At 42.5% G+C, this 20305-nt stretch overlaps 1 protein-coding gene and 1 long non-coding RNA gene across 3 annotated transcripts in view; one reads left to right on the top strand and one right to left on the bottom strand.

Moving 5' to 3' along the window:
* rab2a (RAB2A, member RAS oncogene family) overlaps positions 1–20090 on the top strand; it is a 97815-nt gene extending 77725 nt beyond the window's left edge. For both annotated transcript variants that reach the window (XM_072467713.1, XM_072467712.1), the window contains one exon: positions 18922–20090. In XM_072467713.1, the coding sequence (XP_072323814.1) occupies positions 18922–19017 (96 nt within the window). In that variant the 3' untranslated portion in view covers positions 19018–20090. The remainder of the gene's footprint in view (positions 1–18921) is intronic.
* Positions 1–20305, bottom strand: part of LOC140385497 (uncharacterized) — a 74505-nt gene that overhangs the window by 22000 nt on the left and 32200 nt on the right. The gene's annotated exons all lie outside the window — the stretch shown is intronic.

The raw sequence follows: 20305 nt of genomic DNA, 5'->3' as shown, positions 1-20305 counted from the left end.
CACTGTATTTGTGTTGTATACATGATTCTCAAATCAGCAATAGGTGATTTTAATGTCACTCAAAAGATCTTTATTCTTGGTGCTATGTGGTTGTGAAGAAAACTAGTTTAGTGCCACGCTGCTTCTCTAGTACCTCGTGGCCAATGTTGATTTTTTCCATCCAATCTCAATTCTCTCTCATAGTATTAAAATATATTATGTAAAGCAACACATCGGGATGTTTGGACTAATAGGAACTGAATAGCAGTGTTTAGAGGTCTGTTTGGATCTACTTGATTTTACACTTCTATAACTGAGGCACACGTACATTCTAATTAGGAGCAGGAGTAGGCCATTGCACCCTTTGAGCATATTCTGCCATTTAAGATCATGGTTGATTTTGATTGTGGTCTGTCTTTCCTGTAAACCCTCTGTATCCGTGACTCCTTTTATATTCAATGACCCAGCTTCCACTACTCCCCTGGGAAGAGTTCCGCAAACTAATGACCCTCAAAGAAGTTCTTATCGCCGTCTTAAATGGGTGACCTCTTATTTTTAAACTTGTGTACCCTGGTCGTGGTGTCTCCCAAAATGAAGCATGCTTTCAGCATCCACTCTGTCAAGTTCCCAAACAATTCTTTTGTTTGAATAAGATTACTCGTCCGAACTTCAGTAGATACAAGACCAGCATCTCTAACCTTTCCTCTGTTGGATAAGCCTTCATCTGAGGAATGAGTCACATGAACCTTCTCTTCACTGTTTCCAATGCACTTAATCCTTTCGAAAATAAGGACACTAAAACTATACAGTACTCTAGATGTGATCTCACCAACACCATTTTTACACACTGTTGTAAAACTTAAACTGAAGAGTCAATCGGACTCTTCTCTCCACAGATGCTGCCAGACCTACTGAGTCTTTCCAGGATTTTCGGTTTTTATTCCTTTCCTTTTACAATAAATGACAACATCCCATTTCCTTTCCTGATCACTTGTGTACTTAACCTCCTGTGATTCACAGACCAGAATACCCAGGTTCCTCCGTACTTCAGAGTTCTGCAATTTCTCTCCAAATTGCATAATCTGCTTTAGATGTAACCCCAAAAATTGATTCTACTGTTAGCAATTCTGTAAAGAACTATCCTTGCCTCAGTGGTATATAATTGATTTAATTCTTGAAATTATTATAACCAACCGTGTAGTGGTAATCAAGTCTATATGGATATTTTGAACTAATTTCTTCTGTTTGTAAGAGGAAGTCTTCTATTAATAGGGGACAAAGAAATGGCTGAGGGGCTAAACACATATTTTGGTTCTGTCTTTGCAAATGACACAAATCAGATACCAGAAATAGTGAGAGGGAGGAACTGCTGGGGGGCCAATATTAGTAGAGGAATGGTGTTGGGGAAATTGATGGGATTGAAGGCTGATGAATCATAGTGCCTGATAATTCACATCCCAAAGTACTTAAACAAGTGCCACTAGTTGATGCATTGGTGGTCATCTTCCAGGACTCTATACACTCTGGGACAATTCCTGAAGGTGGAGGGTAGCTAATGTAACTCCACTATTTAGAAGAGAAGTAGAGAGAAAATGGAATTATAGACCAGTAAGCTTGACGTCAGTAGTGAGGAATTCTAGAATCCATTATCAAAGATTTTATAGTCGAGCACTGAGAACATAGTTGTAGGATCGGACCAAGTCAACATGGATTTATAAAGGGGAAATTATGCTTGACAAACCTGCTGGAATTCTTTTGAGGATGTAACTAGTAGTTAACAAGGGGGAGTGTGTGGATGTGGTATATTTAGACTTTCAGGAGGCTTTTGACAAAGTCCTGCATTAGTGTGATTAGTGTGTAAAATCACACTGGATTGGGGGTAGTGTATTGAGATGGATAGAAAACTAGTTGGTGAGGAAACAAAGTGTAAGAATTAATGGATCTTTTTCAAATTGGCAGGCAGTGACTAGTGGTGTATTGCAGGGATCAGTGCTAGGACCCCAGCTATATTAATGATTTCAGATGAGGGAACAAAATGTATTATCTCCAAATTTGCAGATGATACGTTGGTGGGAGGGTGAGCTGAGAGGAGGATGCGGAGATCTTCAGTGTGATTTGGACAAGTTGTGAAAGTGGGCAAATGAATGGCAGATGCTGTATTATTTGGAGAAATGAGAGGTTATTCACTTTGGTAGCAAAAACTAGAAGGCAGACTATTATCTGAATCTCCATAAATTAGGAGAAGGGAATGTGCAACGAGACTCGTGCCTTCGTACACCAGTCACCTTGAAGGTAAGCATGCAGGTACAGCAGGCGATAAAGAAGGCAAATGGTTTTAGACACGAAGGGGCAATTTAGCACGGCCAATCCATCTAACCTACACATCGCTAGATTGAGAGAGCAAACTGGAACACCCGGAGGAAACCCACCCAGATATGGGGAGAAAGTGCAAACTCCACACAGTCACCCGAGGCCAGAATAAGTGCTACTCCTATCTCCAAAAATTCCAAAGAATGATGCACCAACTGGATATTGCCCAATTAATAGTTTTGCACTGGAAATGCATTCTGCTTGTGGAGCAATCTCTTGAACCAACACTAGAGGGTGATCTGACCCAAGCTGAAGCATGAGGAAATGAAAGGCTGAAATTGCAGCCACTTGAAAACCATTCAAGCTGGATATTAGGTGCAGGTGAATGAGATGTTTTGTATCTTTGAAATTAAATGATACACCACGAGAGCAGACTAGTGTTCTTAAAAGCAACATCATTGTACAAATTTATTTGATTTATTAGAACTATTTATCTGAGTTGGCAACATAAGCCCTGATTTAGATTTTTGATAAACTGTCTGTTAGATTTGGGTATATAAACTGGTCTAATAGTTGAATAGTTTCTCCCTGGAGCAGGCTGGGGGCTAGTTTAGCACAGTGCGCTTAACAGCTGGCTTGTAATGCCGAACAAGGCAGCAGTGCAGGTTCAATTCCCGTACCGGCCTCCCCGAACAGGTGCCGGAATGTGGCGACTAGGGGCGTTGCGCAGTAACTTCATTGAAGCCTACTTGTGACAATAAGCGATTATTTATTTTATTTTTAAAATCAGACGAGTATGTTGACCAAAATGGTACTTATGGGTGTAACCGAGAACATTGTCTTAGATGCTAATTGGACAGCGGTGACAGATGATGCAAATTGAACAGTGTTGCTTGTAATTTGAGGAGTGTTACTAAAAGATGTGAATTGGCTGTGCATTGTTGGATTTCTTCTTTTATCTCCTTGAAGGATATCTTGTTGCGTGTACGAAAAATAAAATCTTTGGTATGGGTGCAAACTTATTATTAGTGTCGGGATCATACACGGAGCAGATGCTACAATTCTGGCCATAAGCTATGATTGTCTGAGAACATTTGTCCAGGGCTTGAATCCGATTTGGGTTGAAGGAGTTGGGGTTATGGTTCTGTTGGATACCGTTTTTTTTTTTTCTGTTAAGACATCAGATTTGAAGAGACCAGGTTGAGTATGAAATACTTGGTAAATATTTAGGAGAATTTGCAATGATTTCAAAATTCAGTGATGGTAAGAAATTTTACATTTGGAAACAAATGAATGGGATACGAGTGTGGATACTCACAAGCCAATTGACTTTAGTGTAGCGAAGGAAGAATGTGACGAGTGAATATATTCCCTATTCTGCGCACTCTATGGATTTGTGGGCTGATGCCAGATAACACAAGGAAATGTGTGGAGGATGCAAACAATTTGACTGCTTTCCTAGTTAGGCACTTCCAGATGGGTTTGTGTTTTTGCATAACTAGATTCTGTTAACTAAAGTGGCGTGTGAGGCAGAGTGCCAGAGTGGGACGGCGACTGAGTGAATAGCGAATTAGGTTCATATAGGAATTCGGTGCACGGGAAAGAGGTGTGGTATACCTAGGAAATGTTCTAAGGTAATTAAGTGAATAATTAAGTTGGCTAAATAACAGCACTGGCAGTTGCAATGGATGTTTTTGGATGCCAAGGCGATCCATGACTAACCACATCTGCAGAAAGTATAAGCAGCTTCAGGATTTCTGGATCAGCATTGTTGATCTCGAAGTTGAACTGCAGACACTGCAACAGAGGGAGAGAAATACCTTGACACTTTGTTCCAGAAAATGGTTATTCCTTTTAGAATAGTGTTGTCTGTTTTAGTTAGCAGTGAGGGTCAAGAGGATGTGACCGAGTGATGCAGGTCCAGGGATGAGCAGTCAGTAGCGGAGGTACCTTGGACGAGGTCTTCAAGGTGGATGAACAGGCTGCCCATGACACCATTGTACAGAGCCATTCAAGCAGGAAAGAACAAATAGAAATATAGTGGGAGACGATATACTGAGGAGATAGACACTGCTCTCTGCAGCATAGCGCAGGAGTCCAGAAGGTTGTGTTGCCTGCCCTCTGCCAGGATTTGAGACATCTGCTCGCGGCTGGAGGCAAACATGCAGTGGGAGGGAGAAGATCCAATTGTCGCAGTCCATGTAGGTACTGACTATATAGGCAGGACTAGGAAAGAGGTTCTGCATAGTTGGTATGAGAGGCTAGGTACCAAATTAAGAAGCAGAACTTCAATGGTCATAATCTCAGGATTATTACCTGAGCCATGTACAAATTGCCATAGAGCAAATAAGACTAGAGAGCATGTGGATCAAAGATTGGTGTGGGAGAAGTGGGTTCTAGTTCATGGGGCACTGACACTAGTACTGCGGGAAGTGAAAGCTGTCCAGTTGGAATGGTCTGTATCTGAACTGGGACATGTCCTTGTGAATCTCATAACTAGACGTAGATAGGGCTTGATTAAATGAAGCGCAGTGGGATCAAGCTCGAGTAGATGTAGCAAATCGAGGGGTAGACTCTAGGCAGGAGACCAGAAAAATGCGAAATTAGGGTCATAGAATAATAGAAAGGAACAGCGATGTAAACCTTGAAAATACACCAATAGTCAAGACTAAATGTTAGAAAGATAAACAAAGCTAAAGGTTCTGCACGCAGTATTCATAAAGTAAACTAATAGCACACTTAAATAAATATGGGGCGGCACAGCATAGTGGTTAGCACAATTGCTTCACAGCTCCAGGGTCGCAGGTTTGATTCCCGGCTTGGATCACTGTCTGTGCGGAGTCTGCACGTTCTCCCCGTGTGCGTGGGTTTCCTCCAGGTGCTCCGGTTTCCTCCCACAGTCCAAAGATGTGCAGATTAGGTGGATTGGCCATGCTAAATTGACCTTCGTGTCCAAAAAGGTTAGATGGGGTTACGGGGATTGGGTGGAGGAGTAGGCTTGGGTAGGGTACCCTTTCCAAGGGCTGGTACAGACTTGATGAGCTGAATGGCCTCCTGCACTGTAAATTCTATGATTCTATGATCTAGTAGCCGTTATGGTGATGTGGCTGCAGGACAAAGATTGGGTTCTTAAAGGAAATAGGAAGCTTGGTAAAGGTGGAGAGGTAGCATTGTTGATCAAGGATTTTGGTGCAATATTTGGAGATTACCTTGTTTCAGGAGATTCGCATGCAGAATCGGTTTGGGTGGAGATGCAGAAGAGGGGAAATAAGTCACTGGCGGGAGTGGTCTACAGGCCACCTCAGTAACCACCATGTAGAACAAAATATACAAGGAATAATTTTGCAGGCTTGTGATAAAGAGATGGCAATAGTCATGAACTGTTTAAATCAACATCAACTGGAAAATCAGATTGGCGTTAGTAGCCAGGATGAGGAATTCATAGAATGCTTTCGAGACAGTTTCTAAGAGCAGAATGTTCTGGGACCAACCAGAGAGCTTGATATTATGTAATGAGGCAGGATTAATTTTTTCAAAATAAATTTAGAGTACCCCCCCCCCCCCAAATTTAGGGGCAATTTAGCATGGCCAATCCAGCTAACCTGCACATTTTTGGGTTGTAGGGGTGAAACCCATGCAGAGATCATAGAATCGTAGAATCATAGAAGTTTACAGCATGGAAACAGGCCCTTCGGCCCAACCAGTCCATGCCACCCAGTTTTTACCATTAAGCTAGTCCCAGTTGCCCGCACGTGGCCCATAACCCTCTATACCCATCTTACCCATGTAGCTATCTAAATGCTTTTTAAAAGACACAATTGTCCCCGCCTCTACTACTACCTCTGGCAGCCCATTCCAGACACTCACTACCCTCTGAGTGAAGAAATTGCCCCTCTGGGCCCTTCTGAATCTCTCCCCTCTCACCTTAAACCTATGCCCTCTAGTTTTAGACTCCCCTACCTTTGGGAAAAGATGTTGACTATCTACCTTATCTATGCCCCTCATTATTTTATAGACCTCTATAAGATCACCCCTAAGCCTCCTACGCTCCAGGGAAAAAAGTCCCAGTCTATCCAGCCTCTCCTTATAACTCAAACCATCAAGTCCCGGCAACATCCTAGTAAATCTTTTCTGCACTCTTTCTAGTTTAATAATATCCTTTCTATAATAGGGTGACCAGAACTGCACACAGTATTCCAAGTGTGGCCGTACCAATGTCTTGTACAACTTCAACAATACGTCCCAACTCCTGTATTCAATGTTCTGACCAATGAAACCAAGCATGCCGAATGCCTTCTTTACCACCCTGTCCACCTGCGACTCCACCTTCAAGGAGCTATGAACCTGTACTCCTAGATCTCTTTGTTCTATAACTCTCCCCAACGCCATACCATTAACTGAGTAGGTCCTGGCCTGATTCGATCTGCCAAAATGCATCACCTCACATTTATCTAAATTAAACTCCATCTGCCATTCGTCGGCCCACTGGCTTAATTGATCAAGATCCCGTTGCAATCCTAGATAACCTTCTTCACTATCCACTGTGCCACCAATCTTGGTGTCATCTGCAAACTTACTAACCATGCCTCCTAAATTCTCATCCAAATCATTAATATAAATCACAAATAACAGTGGACCCAGCACCGATCCCTGAGGCACACCACTGGTCACAGGCCTCCAGTTTGAAAAACAACCCTCTACAACCACCCTCTGTCTTCTGTCGTCCAGCCAATTTTGAATCCAATTGACAACCTCACCCTGAATCCCCTGAGCTTTAACCTTCTGCAACAACCTACCATGCGGTACCTTGTCAAAGGCTTTGCTAAAGTCCATGTAGACAACGTCTACTGCACTGCCCTCATCTACCTTCTTGGTCACCCCCTCAAAAAACTCAATCAAATTTGTGAGACATGATTTTCCACGCACAAAGCCATGCTGACTGCCCCGAATCAGTCCTTGCCTCTCTAAATGCTTGTAGATCCTGTCTCTCAGAATACCTTCTAGCAACTTACCTACTACAGACGTTGGGCTCACCGGTCTGTAGTTCCCAGGCTTTTCCCTGCTGCCCTTCTTAAACAAGGGCACAACATTCGCCACTCTCCAATCTTCAGGCACCTCACCTGTGGCTGCCGATGATTCAAATATCTCTGTTAGGGGACCCGCAATTTCCTCCCTAGCCTCCCACAACATCCTGGGATACATTTCATCAGGTTCCGGGGATTTATCTACCTTGATGGAGAATGCGCAAACTCCACACGGACAGTGACCCGGGCCGGTATCAAACCCAGGTCCTCAGCACCGTCGGCAACAGTGCTAACCACCGCCACCGTGCTGCCCTGTGACAGGATTAATTAATGACCTCCGTGAAGATGCCCCTAGATAGCAGAAAACACTGTTTGAATTTTACACCCAGTTTTAAAGGGTAGGGTCCAAGATTAGAATTTTAAACTTGAAAACACGGAACTATGTGGGCATGAAAGCTAAGCCAGCTGTAGTGAACTCTGACACTAGGCTCGGGATACATCAACAGAGAGGCAGTGGCAGACACTAAGAGGATATTTCAGAATACTCTTGTATTACTATTATAAATAAAAATTCAAAGAGGAGGACTTGCCATCTGTGATTAAGTCAGGGAAAGCATCAAACTTGAGGAAAACGCATAAACTGCACCAAGGTGAGAGGCAGGTCAGATGAAAGGTCAAAATATAATGAACGGCAGAATAATTGAAGGGTTAATCAGAATAAAATTAGCATGGGAGGACGCGAGCTAGAAATGTAAAAATGGATAGCAAGAGTTTCCAATGGTATTTAAAAAGTGTTGGTCTTCGAGTGAGAATGGGGGGTTAATAGATAAGGAAATGGTGGATGAAATGACACACTATTTTGCTTCTGTCTTCAATAAGAGGGTACAATAAACATTCAAAGAATAACTGTAAATCAAGAGGTGAAAGTGAAGGGAATTTGGTGAAATTACAATCACCGAGGGAAGCTGGACTGAACAAACTGATGGAGCTGCGTGCTGACAAGTCTCTGGGTCCTGATGGACTTAATCCCTAAGGTTTTAAAAGCCGTGACTAATGAGCGAGTAAATGCATTGGCTTTAATTTTCCAAAATTTGGTAGCTTCTGGAAAGGTTCCATCATATTACAAAGTAGCAAATACAACCCTTCTATTCAGGAAGGGAGGGAGGCAGAAAACAACTATAGACCAGTTAGCTTGATGTCAATCATGGGGTAAGAGCTAGAATAGATAATTAAGAGGTGATCGCTGGGCACTTGGAGAAACTCTTGGTAATCTGGAAGAGTGAGCATGGTTTTGTGAAAGGGAAATCATGTTTAACCAGTTTAATAATCTTTTAGTGTCACAAGTAGGCTTACATTAACACTGCAATGAAGTTACTATGAAAATCCCCTAGTTGCCACGTTTCCGGTGCCTGTTCGGTTACACGGAGGGAGAATTCAATGTCCAATTCACCTAACCAGCACGTCTTTCAGGACTTGTGGAAGGAAACCGGAGCATCTGGAGGAAACCCACGCAGACACCGGGAGAATGTGCAGATTCCACATACAGTGACCCAGGCCAGAAATCTTAACTTGGGACCCTGGTGCTGTGAAGCAACTGTGCTAACCACTGTGCTACCGTGCCCCCCATTATTGGAATTCTTTGAAGAAATGACACATGCTTGTGATAAAGGGGAACCTGTCTGTGGTGTCGTTGGATTTCTTGAAGGCATTTGATAAGATGTCACGCACGTTTATCGCAGAAAATAAAAGCTCCTGGTGCAGGGGGGAGCATGGTATAGATAGAAACTTGGCTGACAGAAAACAGTATGCATAATTGGGTCTTTTTCTGACTGGCAAGGATGCAACTGCAGGGATCTGTGGGGCCTCAACCTTTTACATGGAAATATTTTACATAGCGATAAAATAAAAGCAGGATGAGGCCATTTGGCCCTTCGAGCCTGCTCCGCCACTCATTGATGGCTGATCATAGTTCAATACCCTGATCCTGCACTATAGAGCTATATGTAATGCCTTCTTGAAATTACACTTTTTATCTCGAACTACTTTTTGTGGTACTGAATTCCACAGATTCACCACTCTCTGGATGAAGAAATTTCTCCTCCCCACAGTCCTAAAAGGTTTACCGCTCATACACAAACTATGACCCCCAGTTCTGGTGTCTCCCTCTCCATAGCAAGAACATCCTTCCTCAGATAAAGACACCAGAACTGCACACAATACTCCAGATGTGGCCTCACCAATGCCCTATACAATTGTAATAAACCTCTTTTCATATACTCCAATCCTCTCACTATGAAGGCCAGCATACCATTTGCCTTTTACTGCCTTCTGTACCTATGCGCTTACTTTCAGCGACTGATGCATGAAAGTTCTCGCTGAGTATACACCTCTCAATTTAAATCCATTGAAATAATCTGCTTCCGATTCTTTGCTACCCAAGCAGATAACCTCATATTTATCCACATGATATTGCATCTGCTGTATGCCCACTCGGCATGCCCAAATCATGGTGAAGCATCTCTGCATCCTCTCCACAGGTCACCCTCACCCAAATTTGCATCATCTGCAAATTTGGAGATACTACATTTAGTTCCCTTGACAAAGTCATTAATATATAATATGATTTTTACAGTTTATCTAAATGACTTGGGTAAGGGGAGTGAAGGCATGGCAGCTAAATTTGCAGACGAGACCATGATAGGTAGGAAAATAGGTTGTGAAGAGTACATTTGCAGATGGGTATAGATAGTTGATTGAGTGGGCAAAATTCTAAGTGGAGTATGTTGTGGGAAAATATGAAGTTGTTCACTTTGGCAGGAAGACTAGAGTATTACTTAAATGGAGAATGACTGCAGAATTGAGGTGCAAAGGGATCTAGGTGTTCCAGTACATGATGCATGTATAGCAAGTAATTAAGTTGGCTAATGGAATGCTCCCCTTTTATTATGAGAAATTGAATAATTAAATTCAAAGTCTTCTCCTTTGCTCAGACTTAGACCTGTTCCTCTATTCTGCTCCACCTCCCCCACCCCTTTTTCCAACTATGTAATTTTTTACATTTCTACCTTTCTTCAGTTCTTTAGAAAGGTAATTTAGACTCTAAACAAGCAGTTAATCTCCACAGATGCTGCCAGACCTGAGTTTATCCATCATTTTCTGCTTTTATTTCAGGTTTTCAGCATCTGCAATATTTGCTTTTCTAAAAATAAGAATGTTACACTTCAGATATACCGGGCACTGGTGAGACCACATCTCGAATACAGTGTGCAGTTTTGGTCTCCTTGTATAAGGAAGGATGCAAATTTGTTGGAGGTGGTTGAGGAGCTTGACTAGATCGATACTAGAATGAGGTTGTCTTGGGTTAGACTGAATGGGCTTATTTCTGCTGGTGTGAGGGCTGACTTGATTGATGTATATTTCCTCTTGTGGTTGAGTCCAGAACTAAGGGACACTTTTAAAATTAGGGGTCACCCTTTTCAGACTGATGAGGAGAAATATTGTTTTGTGCGACTTTGGAACTCCTCCTCCAGGCAATGGAGATGAGATCATTGAATATTTTTAAAGTGGCGGTCGATATCTTGTCAGGCAGGGGAATCCAAGGTAATCGGGTGGGAATGTGGAGTTGAGGTTGCAATCATATCAGCCATGATCTTATCAAATGGCAGAGCAGGCTTGTGGGGCTGAATGGCCTAATTCTGCTCCTAAATGCATAAATTACCTGACCTGATCCTCCAATCCAACTGCTTGATCAATAATGGTGACAAATTGTAGCTACTTTGAGATCACAGCAATTCTATTAAGAATAAAACGATGCCTTTTTTTTCATTGTAATTTGTTCTTACTAAATTTAATTCATTCAAATGCACACCTATAGTTCTGTTAAAGATATTTCATATATACTGCAGTATATATGAAGTAGACCATTCGGCCCCTCTAGCCTGCTCTGCCATCCATGGCTGATCAGATTGTAACCTCAACTGTACATTGCTACCTACCTTCGGTAACCTTTCGCCTCCTTGCTTATCAAGAATCTAGCTACCTCTGCCATAAATATTCAAAGACTCTGCCTTTTAAGGAAGAGTTCCAGAGACTCGTGGCTTTCAAAGAAAAAAAGTTCTCCTACCCTCCTCTCAAATGCATTACCCCTTATTTTAAATAGTGACCACTTCTAGATTCTTCCACAAGAGGAAACATCCTTTCCACATACACCCTGTCAAGACCCCTCAAGATCTTGTATGTTTTAATCAAGTCGCCTCTTAACTCTTCTAAATCTAATGGATACAAGACTAGCCTGTCCAAAACTTTCTTCCAGAAGACAATTTGCCTAATCCAGGTATTAAATCTAGTAAACCTTCATCGAAGTGCTTCCAAAGTACTTGCATCCTTAAATAAAGGGACCAATAACTGATTTGTCCACTTGTTACAGGTGCTTTTTATGAAACCAAATACATTTCTTATGTTTCTGGGTGATATTCTTTGGTTTCTTAAAGCTATGCGATTGACCAGGGATATATGAATAGTTAAACTGTCTTGAGCAAATCTGTCTGTTGCAGTTTATAAATCCATAAACATTATTTAAGTATTCAGTTAGAAATTCCGTAGCAATGGGCTCACCAGCTGAGAAAGCAGGCAGCCACGAGGGAAATTGCACAGGTTAAGGATAGCAAAGGCAGACTGGTAACAGAGCCAAAGGAGGTCAATCGGGCATTCGCGACCTTCTACCAGAGACTGTACACCTCCGAGCCCTCTGACGGGGATGCGGGAATTAAACAGTTCCTAGACAGACTGGAACTACCAGTGGTGGGGCAAGACCGACTGGGGGGGAGCTGGAAGCACCGATAGACCTGGGAGAAACCATGGAGAGCATCAGCTCCATGCAGGTGGGGAAGGCACCGGGACCCAAAGGGTTCCTGGCGGACTTCTACAAAAAATTCGCACCAGTCCTGGCCCCATACCCAAGGGACATGTTCGCAGACTCACTGGCAGGTGCACCCTGCCCCCCACGCTAGCGCAGGCCACAATTTCACTGATACCCAAAAAAGATAAAGACCTGACGGAATGTGGATCATACAGACCCATTTCACTGCTGAACGTGGATGTGAAAATACACTCAAAGGTCCTGGCCAAAAGGCTGGAGGGATGCGTACCAGAGGTGGTCGCAGAGGACCAAACGGGCTTTGTCAAGGGTAGGCAGCTCACAGCGAACATCAGGCGGCAGCTGAATGTGATAATGAACCCCCCCCCCCCCCCCCGGAGACAACACCAGAGGTGATCGTCTCCCTGGATGCAGAAAAGGCCTTTGACAGAGTCGAATGGAGCTACCTCCTCGAGCTACTGGAACGGTTTGGGCTTGGAGTGGGATTCACCGCCTGGGTGAGGCTCCTTTACAACGTTCCCAAAGCGAGTGTCCGAACTAACACCAGCTCTGAATACTTCCAGCTACAGAGAGGAACAAGACAGGGCTGCCCCCTGTCCCCACTCTTGTTCGCGCTAGCGATCGAACCCCTGGCAATAGCCTTGCGGGACGTCAAAAGCTGGAAGCGAATCCGGAGAGAGACGAGTCTCTCACTATGCAGATGACCTGCTCCTCTATGTCTCGAAGCCACAGGAGGGACTGAAGGCAATACTGCAAATACTGAAGGAGTTTGGAACCTTCTCGGGCTACAAACTTAACCTGGGCAAAAGCGAGGCATTCCCAGTGAACCCAAAAAGCGGAGGGACAGAACTGAAGGGGCTCCCATTCAAAACGGCCCAGAACAGATTCTGTTACCTGGGGATCCAAATAGCTAGAGACTGGACACAAATCCACAAGTGGAACCTGACCAGCCTGGTGGAGGAAGTAAAAAGGGACATACAGAGGTGGGGCTCACTCCTACTCTCCCTGTTGGGGAGAGTGCAGACGATCAAGATGAACGTACTGCCAAGGTTCCTCTTCCTGTTTAGATCCATCCCGATCTTCATCCCCAAGGCCTTTTTCCAAAACATAGACAGGCTAATCATGGCGTTTGTGTTGGGGGGACAAGAACTCGAGAATTCCCAAGTCGACAGTGCAAAGAGGGAAAGTCAGAGGGGGCCTGGCTCTACCAAACCTACAATACTACCACTGGGCAGCAACAGCAGAAAATGTGAGGGGATGGATACAAGAACCCGACACAGATTGCGTACAAATGGAGGAGGCATCCTGTAAAGGAACAACCCTCCGGGCCTTGCACACAGCAGCACTCCCATCCTCCTCAACAAGGTACACAACGAGCCCAGTGGTAGTGGCCACGCTGAGAACATGGACCCAGTTGAGACAGCACTTCGGGATAACCAAATGTTCCTTATGGCCCCCATCTGCGGCAATCACAGATTCCCCCCCCCCCCCCCCCCCCCCCCGGGCATGCTAGATACCACTTTCAAAAGATGGAGGCGGGGTGGGGGCACACTGACAGTTGGGGACTTCTACGTAGGGCGCAGACTGGCGACGCTGGATGAACTGACGAGGAAGTGGAAATTAGCAAGAGGACAGGAATTGAGACACCTCCAAATAAAGCACTTCCTCTGCAAAGAGACAGTCGGGTACCCCGGGGCCCCAGAAAGCACGCTACTAGAGGACCTGATGGGCCTCCTTCTCCCCCCCTCGCTGCTTGTGCCTATGTGGGGAAAATATATGGACAGCTACTGGACAGAGCCCGAACACCCACTGGACGGGACCAGACAAAAATGGGAGGATGAACTGGGGACAGAGGTAGGATGGGGACTCTGGAGCGAAGCACTGAGCAGGATGAGCTCCACCTCCTCCTGCGCAAGGCTAAGCCTAATGCAGCTCGAAGTGGTGCACAGCGCACCTGACCAGAACTCGAATGACAGGTTCTTCTGGTGGTGGACAAATGTGAACGGTGCCAGAGGCCTGGCCAACCACACCCACATGTTTTGGGCTTGCTGGGTTCTGGACAGACTGTCCAATGTCCAAAGTTGTGGGGGTGAGGGTGAAGTCATGCCCAATAGTGGCAATCTTCGGGGTATCGGAGCAGCCAGAGCTACACATGGGGAAGGGGGCCAATGCCCTTGCATTCGCTTCCCTAATCGCACGCTGGAGAATCCTGCTCTGCTGGCGATCGGCAGCACCACCCAAAGCTGCAGACTGGCTCGCTGACCTCTCTGAATTTCTCCACCTAGAGAAGATTAAGTACGCCATCCGACGGTCAGAGGAAGGCTTCCTGGATATTTGGGGGCAGTTTGGCCCGTTCCAAAACCTGTTCGAGGCCAGCAACGAGGAGTAAGCCAGGGGTTAAAAAAAAAAAAATGAACCGAAGGACTGCGCAACCTGGGGGGGAAACCAATTTGGGGGGGGGGGGGTAGGAAGAGGGGATATCATAGACCGATCCAGAGGGCAGCAAAATGTACGTACAGTTAGTCAAATGAAGCAAACAAAACAAACCTCTCTGTAAAATAAAGCAAATTAGCGCGGGCAAGATATTCCGTAGTAGTATCCACAAATTTTTAGATCTACAAAATGTTGCTTTCACACTTGCTAAGCTTTGATTGCAAAATTTCAATTTGTCCCATTACACTAAATTTGAATGATCAGCCTGGCACTGGAATCATTAGAACTATATAGTCTCTTGGTACCACCCACAAAATAGAAGTCAGATTTCCTTTTAAAGTGTAGGGTTGTGTTGCATGAATATTTGTCTTTTAGAATCCAATCTAAATAGATTCCAATATAAAAGCTGCTAGAGATCACATCAGAAAGCCATTTTACCTATTCTGGCCTTGTTGATTAGAAACAACCAATTAATAAAATGATCCTTTGGTTTTAGTAGTACTCCATAACTAATATTTGAACACTTGCTATAATCTCCCTTTCTGTTTGAACAAAATCAAGGTAACATGTTTACATCAGTTAGAAAGCTACTTCTATCTACTTTGTCAGGAAAAGAATACATACAGTAGATAAAAGCAAATTACTGTGAATGCTGGAATCTGAAACAAAAACAGAAAATACTGGACACTCAGACCTCAAAATGCTGTTCTGGAAGCAATGGTGTCTGCTTCATAATACTTTAGAAGTTAACAAAACATATCTATTTTGTGAACAGTATCTTGGCAAAAGTATTGCAACGTTTGACATTAAGTACAGTTTTTAAAGAGCAACTTGTCTTTGGTGATCTTTCATATGTCATCATTGCTAGTTTTCAATGGTTCAGGTTTTGTTGTTGTCAGAAACCATTAGCCCTTGTTATTTGTTACCTGGCTATGTGCCATAGTTGTTCTTCAGATGGGTGAAACTAGTGAGCCATAGGGCATGTATTCAATAAGAGGAGTTAGAGGGAACTTAAACCACATCATCTGGTGTAAATACAAAACTGCTGCCAGAAACCCCAAGGCTAATGTAAAAATGGAATCATTGCCAAGCATTTGAAAACCTGAGATTTATCGTAGCGTACTTCTAAGCAAACTTTATCGTGTTAACCATGACTTTTTTTAAAAAAAACTAGGTTTAAGGTGTAACCACTTGAACTAGTAAGTGTTGAGATAAGTATGTTTGATGAATGAAAGCGCTCTGTGTAACGTGTGTGGGTTCTTGGCAAACTGCCATGTCTTTGGGGAGTGTTGAGATTATTGATGACATAGAACACTCGTACTCTTGGCATGTACAGTTGATTCAAACTGGCAAAAGAATTGGTGCCTAGAGGATCAGTGTTTTTATATTCTGCTCACTTACACAATGGGGAATTATTTATGTGGAACACCTGTTTAGCATGAGTTATATAATCACTATTGTAGGTTGTTTTTCATTTTCAAAAGCTCTCTGGTCATTTATTAGGGATATAAAACTGTTCATGCAATTATGTAATTGTGAATTATATATTGTGGATAACAGAAGCTGGATTATTTATATCCAAATGACTAAAGCAAGCGGTGTTGTACATTTTAATGTGCAAACTGGCTTTTAATTTTTTATAGGTTCATGTTGTGCATTTTCTTGCTGTCTAAATATTGGATGTCTTTTTTTTTTTTAAAATGATTTTCATTTTCTAACTTTCTCTTAAATGGGTGGCTCGTTCAATGTAAAGTTGCATAGTAGCCAAGTCTGCACATGAACCAAAACAATTTGTCAAGTCACTATTTGACCAGAAAGCAGCAAACCAAAACTGTACTTCCGAATAGCAACAAAATCCCCCCCATGAGCCAGAGTCACCAAATGGCAATCTGGAGTTGCCACTCTGATTGGTTGCTTGCCTACCTTCGCTCTTTTCCCCCTCCGATGGATCTCGAGACAGAAGCCAAACCTGCAACCTTAAGGTCTCAGTGATTTAGTTCCACTGGATAGTATGCTTATAAGATCAATTGACCAATTTGGACAAAATAAAAGCAAATTACTGCAGATGCAGGAATCTGAAACGAAAGAGAAAATGCTGGAAAATCTCAGCAAGTCTGGCAGCATCTGTAGGGAGAGAAAAGAGCAAGCGTTTTGAGTCCAATGACTTTGTCAAAGCTAACAGACCGAGAAAGTGGGAAATATTTATACTGTGGAGTGAGAATGAAAGAGGAGACATAGTCACAGAAACCCAGGGAAACTGGGTGCTAATGGCCACCGAAACCAAGGGGAAAGAGTGCTAATGACAGTCCCCAGAGAGAACAAAAGATTTGAAAGGCCAAATAGCAGAGACACTAACATCAGAGGGTGAACTGTGACAGATGTAGATGTGGGGGGAGGGGAAGGGGGAAGCAAAGTGGAGAAAGGGTAAGGAAGGGTGGATAAGATGGGGGGGGGAAGAGACCACATTGCGAGCAGTGAATGTAATCAACCAAATTGGAAGAGATGCAAGTGAAACGCTGCTTAACCTGAAATGAGTTTTGGGCCTGGGATGTTGCGCATGGAAGAGATAAAGGGGCAGGTTTTCCCCCTTCCCCTCCCCCCACATCTACATCTGTCACAGTTCATCCTCTGATAGTTTCTCTGCTGTTTGGCCTTTCACATCTTTTGTTCTCACTGGGGACTGTCATTAGCACTCTTTCCCCTTGGTTTCTGTGGCCATTAGCACCTGGTTTCCCTGGGTTTCTGTGTGGCTATGACTCATCTTTCATTCTCACTCCACAGTATAAATATTTCCCACTTTCTCTGTCTGTTGGCTTTGACAGAGTTATTGGACCCATTTGTACAGATCCTTAAGTTGGAATCATCTTTGAGGGCTAATGAAAGCAAAATCGTTAAGTTTGTAAATATTCCAATTGAAAGTGGAGCACTGCAAGCAGATTTTGAAAGAAATTTGAACTTTTAGGTAAGTGGGTCAAGTAGCAACGTCAGATTGAGTTTAATATCAAAGTAAGGAACTGAATAGAAGTCATGCAGCAAGCATAAGTAATATTTATTTGGGAAAATTGTTGAAGCTTCAGCTTAATCCAACGTATCACTATAATGAGGGAAATCAAAAGATAAAATGGTGGTGTATTGGCAAAATGATTGACTATCAAGATGGTATTGGCCTGGAGTGTTGTTGGACCCCCATCAGAGTAGTGTTTATCTATTAATTACCATTTGATAGAAATGTTAGTGCTCCTGCATGAATGAATGCAGTATCATAAGATTATTTGAAGGCCTGCAATCAAACTTAGCAGGAAAGTGGCAAAAGTTCTGCTGGTTCTTACTAACACTTCAGACTGATTTAGCAAGTGTTGCCATTTATGTAAATTGACTAGTTTGAATCCTGACCATGCTGAACCAGACCAATTTAATTTGGGATAAAGTAGGGAATTTGTCAAGTCTATTTGTACAAAACGTAATAACATGAAACAAATTACCAGGGTTGAGCTGTTGTTCCAAGTTATTTTTCCTTAAATATTTCTGTTCCCAAAATTAACTTCCATAATCTGACACTCTTGGTTGTGAATTAAATGTTCTCATTGCTAGTGTTAATCTGTAGCATTGCCCAAAGGTTTTTAAAAATTTCCCCCACTCATCCCTACCTGGCATATTTTTAGTTCATGAAAAATTTTAAATAAACCTTGACATGGTTGAATGTAATATGCTTGCTACCATCTTGAGGAACTACCTGGGAAAATAACTTCTTTATATGTAATATTTTAATAAACCTAATGTTTAAAACTTTCTGGGATCTATTTACAAGGTTCTCTTTTCCTGTGCAACTTCACTGTCTGTTGTTTGCAATAGCCCATATGTAATGCCTGCTGAGTAGAGACCTATAAACAGCATGTTTTCATGGGGAGGGAAATACTGAAATTACTTATGTTCTAGGTTCCTGGTGAGAGTATCAGTTTAAGGAAACCAAGAACATACTCCCCCTCTCTCCCAAACCCCACCTTTCCTCATTTAAATAATGTCCGTTTCTTTGGGAAGCACTCCTGAGTGGACAACTTTGAGAAATTCATCTGTGGTGGACTAATTTTGTGCAATGTTAAAGGCAGCTTATGATCCTGTTTTTAATATGAGGAAGTGAGTTAACTAATTCTGAAATCTGTTTCGTCAAGTACAATAGTTTGATATGCATGAGGATAAACCTTTATTAAAGATTACTTTTGTGAAATTTTACTGCCACAATCTCTTTATTGGATCAGTTACATATATGCAACATTGTAATTACTTTTCCCCCTCTTCAAGGCAAATGGCATAAAGATTGGACCACAGCACGCTGCTACTAATGCATCACATTCTGGCGGCCACGGAGGGCAACAGGCTGGTGGAGGTTGCTGTTGAGGTTCCTCACTTATCTACCTGCTTGACTTGGGCCTATTACCTTTCATCCTCTCCTACATCAGTCCAAGACGTGAAGCCATTACCGTATGGTTTATCTAATAGGAGATATCTGGAAAGTCCTTAATAAACCTTGTAAAACTTGTCGTACATACTGTTCTCGGCAGAAAGCTAATATTTGCTTAGACAGGATTTGAAAATTGTACTTGTACCTATTTACAGTTTTCTGGTTGTTCTTTTGTCAATTTTGCCCTTGACTACAAAATTAATTGTATTAAACACTACAAATTTCATCTGAGTATTTTAATTGTGTGGGTTAAAATTCCTATTGCTGTTATTGTTTCATATCAAACTGTAAAAGCTGTCAAATTTCAAATGCTGTGGAGAAACGCTAGAGGACTGTTTTAATTCTGTATTTATCATCCACTTTGTGTGTGTGTGTATGTATATATAGTTAAAAGTACAAGCTTGGGTGTATGTTGGCCAAGCTGAAATCCCTTTGTTGTTGAGCAGATCACCAATATCTTCTGAACTTCAGCTTAAAATGGCAGTATTGTTTAATCTGAAGCTGTGTCTACTCTAAATTTGAGGTGGTTTGACTTTTGGTCTGCTACCATCTGCTTTTCCCTCCCCACTCTACCACCTCAACCTACATCTGTATCTCTCAGATGTAACTCATGTTAAATGTACATTGTTAGCAACTTCATATCACTTATTTTAATGCCAAATGTCTATTCCGCTTTAGAGCACCCCTTCAGAAATGGATCAGTGGTTTGCCTTAAAGAATAGTTTAAGATTTAAACAAATGGCAGCTGAAAGAGGGTTCTTTTTGTTTTATGTTTGGGATGGTGCATTGAAAAATGTAGATTCTTTTTCTCATTACAAACACATTTTTATCTGCATGTATTTCTTTGACCAGTAAATTTAAACACAAGCTTTAAAATTAGATGTACAAGTGGTGTAAAGCTTTTCTTTCATGGCGGTCTATTCTGTTTTGTCAGTGAAGATTTGTTTATGTACAGGGGTGATAAACTAATAAACCTGCCAAAAGGAAACAACCTGACAAAAAAAAATAACAGGCTGTAACTTTATGAACCCAAATATATACACACTGAATAAGGAATTTGTTTTCAAGACAAAACTATTTATACTGAATGGTGTCTTAACAAATGTTAATTGTGCATTGTCATTTTATCATACTATCACATTTGGCTTGAATTTTTTGGGGAAGGCCTTTTTAATTCTACTGGGAAAAACTTTGGTGACAGCTATAGCAAAGCTGTGAAAAGGA

This window comes from Scyliorhinus torazame, chromosome 11 (genome assembly GCF_047496885.1).
Source record: "Scyliorhinus torazame isolate Kashiwa2021f chromosome 11, sScyTor2.1, whole genome shotgun sequence".
Classification (NCBI taxonomy): Eukaryota; Metazoa; Chordata; class Chondrichthyes; order Carcharhiniformes; family Scyliorhinidae; genus Scyliorhinus; species Scyliorhinus torazame.
The sequence above is the reverse complement of the archived record's forward strand: the minus strand, read 5'-3'. Positions and strand labels throughout refer to the sequence as shown.